Source organism: Coffea arabica, chromosome 3e (genome assembly GCF_036785885.1).
Source record: "Coffea arabica cultivar ET-39 chromosome 3e, Coffea Arabica ET-39 HiFi, whole genome shotgun sequence".
Taxonomy (NCBI): Eukaryota; Viridiplantae; Streptophyta; class Magnoliopsida; order Gentianales; family Rubiaceae; genus Coffea; species Coffea arabica.
Window position 1 is genome coordinate 16,747,509 of NC_092315.1, and position 11,107 is coordinate 16,758,615.

General features: G+C 34.7%; 1 protein-coding gene across 1 annotated transcript; it reads right to left on the reverse strand.

The window, feature by feature from the left end:
- Positions 1-5,874: 5,874 nt before the first annotated feature.
- Positions 5,875-7,379, reverse strand: LOC140004619 (uncharacterized). Its single transcript, XM_072044747.1, has 2 exons — positions 7,243-7,379; positions 5,875-6,730 (listed from the first exon to the last, which is right to left on the reverse strand). The coding sequence occupies exons 1-2, from the start codon at positions 7,325-7,327 to the stop codon at positions 6,213-6,215; spliced, it is 603 nt and encodes a 200-aa protein (XP_071900848.1). The 5' UTR covers positions 7,328-7,379; the 3' UTR covers positions 5,875-6,212.
- Positions 7,380-11,107: the final 3,728 nt, after the last annotated feature.

Genomic DNA, 11,107 nt, shown 5'->3' on the forward strand with positions numbered 1-11,107 from the left:
AAATGAATAATATCCTTTTGGGCCGTTGCTCAAGTTTGTATAGCTTGGTTTGAAATTAATATATTTCCTAACGTTTCTGTAAAAAAAAAAAAAAGAAAGGAATAATATCCGCATACCAAGGAAGAGAGGGATTAATAGAAAATAGTTGCTCATTCACAAAAGTTTTCCTCAATATAAAATCATCCTTGACAATAGGCAATTGACTCAAATGATCGGCAACTAAATTCTCTCCTCCCTTTTTATCACGGATCTGGGTGTCCTGCGGAGTTCGCGTGGGGGGAGGATTTGGTGGTGCCGTCAATTTTAGGTGGGGGTTTGAGTGATATACATCACACTAGTACTTAAGTAGGGTTAGTGGGTATGTGTAATATATTGGTTTCTGAAATCAATTGGATGGGGATGAAAATGGTCTGGGTCTGGGGGAGGTTAAGATACCCTCATGTGAGAAAGATAATGAGGAGCAGCTTCTGAGCTTGGATTTTCTTTCTTTTATTAATTATTATCAGCTATAAGAAACTCGGTGGATCCACACACGCTATTATTGATTCTCCAATCCACCAATTGCTGGTTTGGTGTAAAAACAAAAAACTAGTAGTACCTGCTTTCGACCTTTTATTAAGATAGATAGTATTTTTTCTTCTCGCTCTTTTCCCTGTGAACAACTTTCTAGGAAGGGAATGACATTAGAGCATGTGGTGGGAATGAGCAATGGAGGCGTTGATGGCCGGAAGGGGAAGTCGGAGTGTGTTTTTTTTGGGGGGGGGGTTATTTGGCAGATCTGGCGAGGAAGTTTCTTTATTGGACCAATTACTGCTTCATGTTCAAAATAGAGCACCGAAGACTTTTGAGCAGAGAGCGGTGTGGTTCAATAGTCAACTGCTTGAATTACTTTTCTGTAGTTCCACATTCGATGATGATCCACAACCTGAATAGTGCTGAAATCAAATTGCAAATCAGATACTCATTCATTTGATTGAAGAAGCTAAATAAAAGAAAAAAACTTTTAGCTTGGCGCATGTCCAATGCAGTGCAATCAACAAGATATATTAGTTGATTTACTACTGTCTTTGCTAGCTAGGATCCGAATGCTAAATGATGCCCGAAGATCGAGAAACACGTTCATTTGGTTGCTTTTTTCGGTTTGCTACAAATCTTATGTCTAGACTCTAGAACTCCTAGCAAACTACCTCAATGTTTAGGCATTGAGGACAGTCCTTCCAATAGTGTTCCATTTGGACATGTTTATCCTTTACCCTCAATTAGGTTTTGTACCCTTGTCATGTAAGAGTGAAACAAGGAAAAAATATATACGCAAGAGTAATGTTTATGCTACTTTTCTTTAATTCTTTAAAGCAACTAATGTGAAAGAGATAAAAACAATACGGGAAGCAGGTGAAGAACTCTGATTTCAAATCTTCATTTCCTTATTTCTACTTGAATAGCAAAAGAACATAGCCACAGACGCCCAGAAATACCTATTTATTTAAGAAACTTCTCTGCTTTTCCTAGTCGGTTTTAGCCCCTATTTCATATGCAATCAGTAAAATTTCTCCATCTAATTTAATCTTCCCTTTTGTGCAGCTTAATCAAGTTACATTTAAAGAGCAGTAGTGCTGATATGGAGCCAAATCAAGGCAGTTCTATTGAATGCTGTCTGATCTGAATTTACCTACAAGTATATAGAACAGGTCAGCGTCTGTGTACATACTTAGTGTTGGAGGCAAGAGGACTTGGGGGAGATTTCAGGATTCATAGAATCATAATACCAGCTTGCAATTTACTGAAGTTGAAGTTGCTATTCCATTGTACTAGGAATTTCTGCAGTTGAACTAAACTTGGTCTATTCCAAAACATGGGCCATTTGGGTTTAGGTGCTTTTTGTGCACTGATTGTAAAACTTGATTTCAGGTATTAATATTTTGTTTTTTTTGGATATATTCTCACTAATTTCAAGTATTATTATGTTTTGCAATTTTTTATCTTCTCAATATGTAAAGTTGTGTAAGGAGGACTTTGCATATACAAGGACTTGGAATCTACTTTTCCAAACAGTTTTCCCAATACACTTTGTTGAACATCTTAGGCAGATTGGAATCAGAAAATTTATAGGGGAGGAAGATGAAATAAAGCTCATAGACATTTTGCAGCATGGGAAATCTTTGAAAAGATGACTCTGTATACAGTTATAGAATGACAGGTGTCGTACCTGTGTAATAATAATTACCTACTCAAAAAAAAATACAAATTTGTACATAGCGGTGAGCAGGGTCGAATCCATAGGGACTGGAGATAATTCATTTCTTCCAGAGTCTGAAGTATGGGGGATTTTTGGAAAATATAAAATAATTAATTAATCAACTAATGAAACAACTAATAGAAATAAACAGGAATTAATCAATAACCAATACAACTCTAGCCAAATGTGCAACTTTTCAGACACGGTCCATTCAACTGATCATCAATGCAAAGATAATTCAATTACTAATTAATAGATTGGTTATAGTTATCATACACGCGATAAACAACCAGTGTTTCCTTACTTTTTTTTTCGATAGTTAAGGTACGACCATTAACTATTTCCCTAATCGAGAAATAATCCTAGGTACGACTATAGGATTTAATTTCTCGATTGCAATAAGAATTAGAAAAACCCAACCCTAACTAACAAACACGCTATGACGGTTCGTTTAAGTTAGATCATACGTTTTCCTAACATGAAACCAATTATGCTAGTTGCCACTGGTATTAATCAATTGAACAATTACGGATTCAATCAATTAATCTGGCAGAAGATTATTAGATTAATTCGAATATCAAGCACTTGACATTCAAATAACATAACAAGCATAAGAAGTTAAATCAGAAAATGCACAAATACCAATGAATAAAAGAAATAAGTAAAATAATTCGATCTCACAGATGTTTGGAACAAAGTCCTCAAATTGACATTCGACTAGAAAACAAAGATTTAGCTACACATTCTCAGGGGATATCCGCATGACTCCATCGATAACCATTGGTTTTTCCCTAAAGACTCACTAAATAAGAGACCAGCGGCCGTCTCCTTTTACTTGTTCCCTCCAAGGTAGTAATCACGAGGGATTCCGGCCTTTTTTTCTCTCTTTGTTTCCTAATTGAAGTCTACTACTTCGGCTGTCCATTGGCCAACTAAAAATAGAATTCTAATTGCAAAAGGAAACTTCTCCAACTAATGCTAATTGTTCCCTAATAAGACATCTAATAAAAAGTGGTAGTTTCCTAATTTTCATCCAATACTCCTCGTAAACTCCATCTTGAATTGAAAAACTCTTGAAAAATCACCTCTTTTATTACTTTTTGCTCCACCTTCCTACAATTGACACAAAATACCAAATATAAGTAGAATCAAGCAATTAATATAATATTTGGTAATATAAACGAGGAAAATAATCATAGAATTAATGACAAAAATACAACCTATCATAGAACCTTTGAAGTTTTCATCAGAAGGTTGCAACAGCATATTGTCATTCAAAAAATGTTCCATGGATTGCCGATAGAGTTCCAAGATAACTAGACTGAATTAAGGAATCGGAAATACTGAGGTGACAAATATGTGTCCATATGACTAGTTTAACTCTCTCTCTCTCTCTTATATTTTTTTTCTGCTTCTCCTTTTTGTGGTGTTCTCTTGATGAAATCTTCTTTTGTAATGACTTATTGAAGTTGCGATTTCTTGGATGGTTAATGAGCTAAAAAAAATTTGAATTGCCAATTGATTTCAAGCACTTCCTATTGTATGGCTCAAGATGTTGAAAGAGCTGGATGTTAATGTATTACTTTGCTAGCAATTATTTTTAGCTAACCAAAGCTTTTGTATGTTTTCTATTGAATGTTTATCAAAGTAGCAAAATGGGGTTTGTTGGCACCAAGTGATATTCCAAAAAGCTATCAAATAGCAGGGCTTATGAGTTTAAATTTAATGAGTAGCTACGTTGGTCATGATTCATTAAAAAAAAAAATTTTGCCAAACAATTTGATACCTATAAGAACCTGAAAAATGTACAACAGACACATGAGAAGCCAAATTGAAGCTATTTACAGCTAAATTTTCTAATAAAACCACCCAGTAATTTGCTCAGAGAATTAAGATTAGCATGCTAAAATGGGATTAAGAAATGTTCATAACAGCATTGGAGAGGAACATTTTCCCACCAAACAGTTAGGCAATAATCAATTATCACTTATTAGAGAGAAAACTTTCCTGGCCTAAAATGTTTTCCTGGTACGCGGGGCATTGCAGATTTGTCAAAAGACTCCTTGCTAATTCTATACTATTGGCGAGGAAGCGCCATTTTTCCTAGCAAAACACCTTGACTATTTGCAAGGAACTACTGGTTTTTGTGGGGAGTTTTTAACTTTAGTGGTGAGAAAAGTTTTCTCGCCATAGTATTTGAGCTATTAGTGAGGAGGTCAACCCTTGCTATTGATCTGTTTCATTAGCGAGAAAAGCAGCAGCATCCTCACTAATAACTTTTAGCGACGAGCATCTAGCAAGAAACTTGGCGAGGAAGCATTTTTCTCGCTGAAATTAATTGGCAAGGAAGTCAAAACTTTTGGCGTGGACTTTTGCTCCTCGCCAAATCCCTTTTCTGTTGCAGTGATATAGTATCCCTCTTTATATCTATCTTTACTAGATATAGACTTGTTCAATGTTGTTGGTTCTTTTAATTTACATTTGGACACGCAAAAAAACTAATAATAATAAAGAACTTCAAAGGAAGCTTGGTACTAGAAGAAACTATCCGTTGCTGGTCCACAAGAATTAAAAAAAAAAAACATGAAAGCTTACAAAACACGCATACGTTATAGTTCTTATAACAAATCAATTAATTAAGAAGTCTTAGATATGAAATGTCAACAATACTAATTAAGTCAGATGAAATGTCAACAATACTAACTTGGTCTTAGATATGAAATGTCAACAATACTAACTTGGTCCCCATATTAAAGTCAGATGAAATGTCAAATATGGAAAAAAAAAAAAAGCAACTCATAAAGCTGGACGAAGCAAGTTAAACTATCAGACTGATTTCTAAGCAAAACCCGAAATGCTAGAAGTCTTGTTAGCTAATGTTAGGGCTGGTTTTAACGATTCATAAGGTTTATGAACTAAGTGATAAGAAGGAATAAATTGTACTAGACCTAATAAATGTCTAGTTCAAATTAATAGCAAACCAATTACTAGACGCCTTGGTAACCGTTAAAATCAATCATTGAGATTTAATATGAGGGGTTACAAAACTCTTGCTTAGGAAATAAATGCAATGTAATTAATAATAATCCACTAGGAGGTGAACAAGTAAGGGAATTTTGGTGTCGAATAGCTTTGAGAATTAGCTACTATAATTTATTGAATTGGGAGACAAATTAACATGTGGAGTTATTAATAAGTGATAGTATTAAATATTTTTAAAATTTAAAGTATAGTTCGTAAAGTATAATGTATCAAGAATTTATTACGTATTTTTATAGTTTAGTTGAAAAGTATGAATATTTTTGAAATATATGAACTACACAAGCTTTTATTGTGGTATACTTTTAAATGTGTATTGTACAAGTGTAATAGAAGCCTTTACTAACTAGGAAAATTCGTATAAATGAAGCATTTCCACCAAAAAAATCTTGAACGAAGATAAAATTCGTATAAAAAAAAAAAAAAACAACATTCAGATCTCCAAATGGCATTCAATTCAAAATCTTGATGGCATCCAAAATATCCATTTTTGAGGGACTTTGTTTCCTTTCTCAGGAGCAGGATTGGGTACGTTTCACTCCGTCGATGCTGAATTCTTTCACATTGTAATGGCATGGCACGATGAAGAAGCACATATATACATATATTGAACATTCTGCACGTCTTGTATCAATCACACTAATTCTAGCAGGTCCAAGGTACAGAAGTTTATGATGTAACTGAGATAGAGATCATCAATTGTAGTAGATGATCAAATAGATTTATTTATTCAACACGACAACAACATAAGAAGAGAGCACTCGAACTGAGTACTCATTACATGCTTCCCCTGTTGATTCTACACCAATTCAAAGAGAAGCCGCATAAGTCTTTTACACACATAGGAAATCAACCATTAAAAGCAAACACAACATAACATATTAAGGTAATAATATAGGTGTCATGGATCCTGTGTCACGCCCTTATTTATTTAGCATTAATTTTTGACCTCATCTCCGGATGTAGCTTCAGTAGGTTGACAGCATCTTTGGCAATGTCCATGGTACCAGTGGCAGCAACCATGTCTGCAAGTCTCCTCAGCAGGTGGACAGCATCTTTGGCAATGTCCATGGTACCAGTGGCAGCAACCATGTCTGCACCGATGTTCAGGGGTCTCCTCAGCAGGTGGACAGCATCTTTGGCAATGTCCATGGTACCAGCGGCAGCAACCATGTCTGCAACGATGTTCAGGGGTCTCCTCAGCAGGTGGACAGCATCTTTGGCAATGTCCATGGTACCAGCGGCAGCAACCATGTCTGCAACGATCTGCGGTTACGGTATCCTCATCTCCAGATGTGGCTTCAGGGGTCTCCTCGGCAGTTTGACAGCATCTTTGGCAGCGTCCATGGTACCAGTGGCAGCAACCATGTCTGCAACGATCTTCGCTTATGCTATCCTGATGAACCTCGCCTGAACTGGCATCGTGGACACCAGTGGTATTCACGCTCTTCTGATCTGTTTCAAGACACAAGGAGACATAAATATTTGGAGCTTTATCTTAAGCTGCGAACGTTAGGTGACTGGCTAGGCTGAAAATTTGCAAGATATATGCAAAGAAAAGAATACTATGGATTAAACAAAACAGTCTAGGCATATAAGATGGTGCGACTTGGATATGAATTATTTTGCTTTAAATTATAATTAGAAGCATTTAGTTTGGTTTTCGACGTTAGTTTAACCTTTGGTGCGACACTATGGAACGTGTATCCTTACAGCAATACTATAAGGATGCATGAAAAATTAGATGTGCCACTAACCATTGATAGAAGCAACCCAATTTACTTTTGCTAAACACTGAAAAAGATATTAGCACATTAATATGACTTGCTTGATAATATACAAATAGCCTTCCATAAAAATTCACATCCCAATAATGAGTCTCCAAATCTCCATTCATTTAAGTATTTAGGTGCAGCCAAAAAAAAAAAGGAAGAAAGGAAAAAAAAAAAAAAAAAAGGACTAGGCACCTGCAGCTGTTGCATCAGAGGAAATATGGAGCACAAGTGCAAAGAGAACACCAATAAGAAAGAGCAAATTTTTTGAAGATGCCATTTGATCACAACCTCACTCAAAATGTAAATAATGTGCTAAATTATTGATATCGAGTGATAAGTGCATTGAGTTGCAGCCCTATTTATAGGAACTAGGAGGGGAACACCATGCCTTGCGTGGAATGAATATTTTAGGGTTAATTTCAAAAACCTCCCTTGAGGGTTTTCATAATTTCACTAGCACCCTTGTTATATCCAATAATACATTGAGCTCCCTTCTGATGTTGATCGGACCTAATGTTAATCTCATCAGGGGCAAATTGACCATAATGCCCTCACTAAAATAGCTTTTTTCAAGATTTTTAGAAGCACAATATAATCTTCCAATCTTACCAAGATACCATCAAAACCTGGTGCCAAAATTTAACAACTTTACTAAAAGTAATTTCTCTGTTGGTTGGTAAGCCTTGGAGACGAGCTTTCGGAGCTGAACTTTAAGCTCCGAAAATCTTTAATTGGGTGAAGGAAGATTGCTGCCAAAAGTGCGTTATCAGCTATATTCCTTGACATCTATAAAAGGTAAAAGGTGGAAACTTTTTTAATTGAATGGTATGGTACCATGAATAAACTCGTTAAGTTGATAAGATGAACATTCTGGCCATAAGAAATGTTTAAAATGTAGCCAGTGGACATGACGAGTCATTTGAGGTCCACACCATGATATCTTGATGTTATATGAGCAATTTATGATGGATAATGCCATGCATTATTGTTCTTTCTATTATGTGAAAATGGATGAAATATACATAGCTGGTGAATTAAGTAGACTGTATCGATTTTGATATGTAAGTACGACTCTCTGATTGGTTGCTCATTTTTTGTCTTCTAGGACAAATCTCCCAAAATAAGTTTATATGGTGTTTCATTGCTGAATCACGAACATTCCTATAGTAAAAATTTTAGTCTTAAATCAGGTTGAACTAATTATATGGAGGGAAAATTTTAGATGCTAAGTGACTGATTCACTCCTCATTTTGTCATGTACTATCCCAAAAAAAAAAGGCTGGCTAATTAGTTTGTTAATAAGGACCTTATAAGATCACCTCCAAAAGTAAGTTGTTGTATTATCTCTTTGTCGAGTTTTTATCATGAACATTTTTTAGGGAAATTAATCTTCAATTAGCTTGGACTACATTGTCTTAAATTAGTTAAGTTTTTGCAGTAGAAAATAGAAATATGCTGTAGTACAAATTCAATTATCTAGTAATTAGATTACTATTTTCGATGCCTTTATCTGTTTACCACTAATTGAAATCCACCGTGAATGTTGAACAACTAAGATGGGAACTGTGCTCATGACATTATTGTGCGTTAATTTTTTTTTAGTTGCTATGTGGTCGATGAATTTCTATAACTGTATAAGGTTGATCGAAATAATAATTCACTTGGAGTACTCCAGGGTCAAACATATAGGAATGAGTTAATTTTTCCTACTTTAATTACTCTAATAAAAATAATAAAATTTAAATTTAGAGGGTTTTTAATCACTAATTACGAAATTAAATAAATAATTGATGGGTATTTTATATACGTGCAAGTTTAAAAAAAAAACCGAATTACACCCGTTCACTGCAAATATACAAGTCAACTAGTAGTTTAGGGTATATCGGGTCGATCCCACAAGGAAGAGCGAACAATTACTGGTATTACTAAAGCTTTTTTATTATTTAGACTATTAATGAATTATAACAAGTAAAACCTACTGAACTTATGCAAGAAAATAACAAATGAAAGCTCCTTAGGTTGTGGTATCGCTAACTACTCATACAAGTGCTATACTTGGATCATTGAATACTGCTATCTAGGCTAGTTATGGTGTAATTTTCTCATGCATATGAAACCTACTTTCGTAGTGAATCAATTATACTCATAACTAATCCATACCTGCTCTCATGGTTATGAAATTAGTTACAAGTTCATTTCTTCAGTGAAATTACATGAAATTAATCACCAAAACCACATAGGTGAACCTCTACTTTCGTGAGTATACTTCCTATGTTTAGCACTTCTTGAACTAGTGTTAAATCTCAATTTTCATTGCAGAAACAACACCTTATATAATCACAATTAATAGTACCAGATTAATCATGATTTAAAGAGTTAAAGTGCTAAATAACTTGCTCAAATAATAGCAATCAAATAACCAAATAATAAACACTAACAATCATAGAAAGTTCAACCAAACCCAAGGCATAAACTTTAAAGACACATAAAAAACATAAAATCTAGAACTTGTATATTAACTAAACTTGGAATCAAGTACAAAAGATAAAGAGTTGGAAAGAAAAGTAACCCTTGTCACATGTGCTCTTCCCTTGCCTTCTTCATCTCCATCTACATCTTTGCCTAGCTAATAAACAAGTAGGATGAACTATACTACTCTATACTCAACTACTAAACTAATTGAACTAAGAAAAACTAGTGAGAACTACATTTTTGTGGAGTTTCTCTAACCTCCCAAAGTTATGAAAATGTTCTTCAAGGCTTCTCTTTATAGAGGAATTCTAGTTTATGGTGAGCTGTTAAAGTTGATGTAATTGCTTCATGGAATCACCAAAAGATGTTTCTTGACTTCTCCATACTTGCATGCTCAGTTTCAGCCGGATTTCTTGCAGATAAATTGGTCAAAATGCTTGTGTGAAAAGAGCACAAATTGCAGAGCCAGTTACGGAGCCGAAAGTAGCGATCCGAGCTCAGATCGCTCAAAATAGCCCCTCGGATCGCATTTTTCTTCATTTTTATTTTCACTATTCATTGGGATCCGAGCCCTGCTACAGTGGATCTGAGCCTGTATCCTATCGCCTCGGATCCACTTGTCCAGAAGATCAGACGAGGGCTCGGATCGTATTGGATCCGGGTTCGGATCGATTGCTCTATTTTTTATCCACTTCAACTGATATTTTCTCAATGTTAGAGGCTGAACTAGCTCTTATGTAAAACATTAAAGTTTTATCTCTTTGAATTAGCTTTCCAATGCATCAAAAATCACCTAATTTGGAGCTCCGTGGACTGATAAATGAGGAAATTACCCTTGATTGGTCAGAAACTTGTTTCAGCTTCAACCATAGAAAATGTACTTCAATATTTCGACCTTTTGACTATGAAAACCACCGAACTGGACTTCAATGTCTTCATACCAATTGTAGATCTTTCTCTTGTCTTCAAAATGGTATAAGAATCACCTCAATCCGATCATTGTCGCCCAAGATATCGCCAAAATACCACAAGGTGTCAAAGCTGTGAAACTCCTTTTCTTTAGAACTTGATTGCATTTCATCTCTTGCACTTCATATTCTCTTTTTATCACTTAAAACCATCATCAATCATCCAATTCTCTTCTCAATTTATGTCATTTGATGATTGAATCATTAAACCTACAAAAACATGAAGTTTTCACCATAAAAATCCATCGAAATGCAATTTTTAACACTTAAACCCCTAAATGCATATTTTCACTAGAATCTTAGTTAATTAACTATAAAACTAATTAAAACACACCAAAACTAACTAATAAAATACACTAAAAACACGTAAACTATGCACTTATCAATAATCAAATCAAATAAGATATAGGTGAGAAAACAATTAGCAAAAGACAAGAGTTTCAAATTTTGATTCATAATTGGAATCATTATCCAATTATTTTCTTAACAAGTCAAAGACGTATCACGTAAAGGTATTTTAATTATCTCTCGATACATCTAAATTGTGTCTAATGAAATCTCACATTGCTCTCGAGATCATAGGTATTTAATTAAACCCTTTAAGATTTTAGGTGATA

Excerpts from the sequence above, each read along its gene's own strand:
- LOC140004619 (XM_072044747.1), bottom strand. The coding sequence starts at position 7,327 with ATGGCATCTTCAAAAAATTTGCTCTTTCTTATTGGTGTTCTCTTTGCA. Across the intron at positions 6,731-7,242 it reads CTCTGATGCAACAGCTGCAG|ATCAGAAGAGCGTGAATACC; the intron begins GTGCCTAGTCCT and ends GTCTTGAAACAG.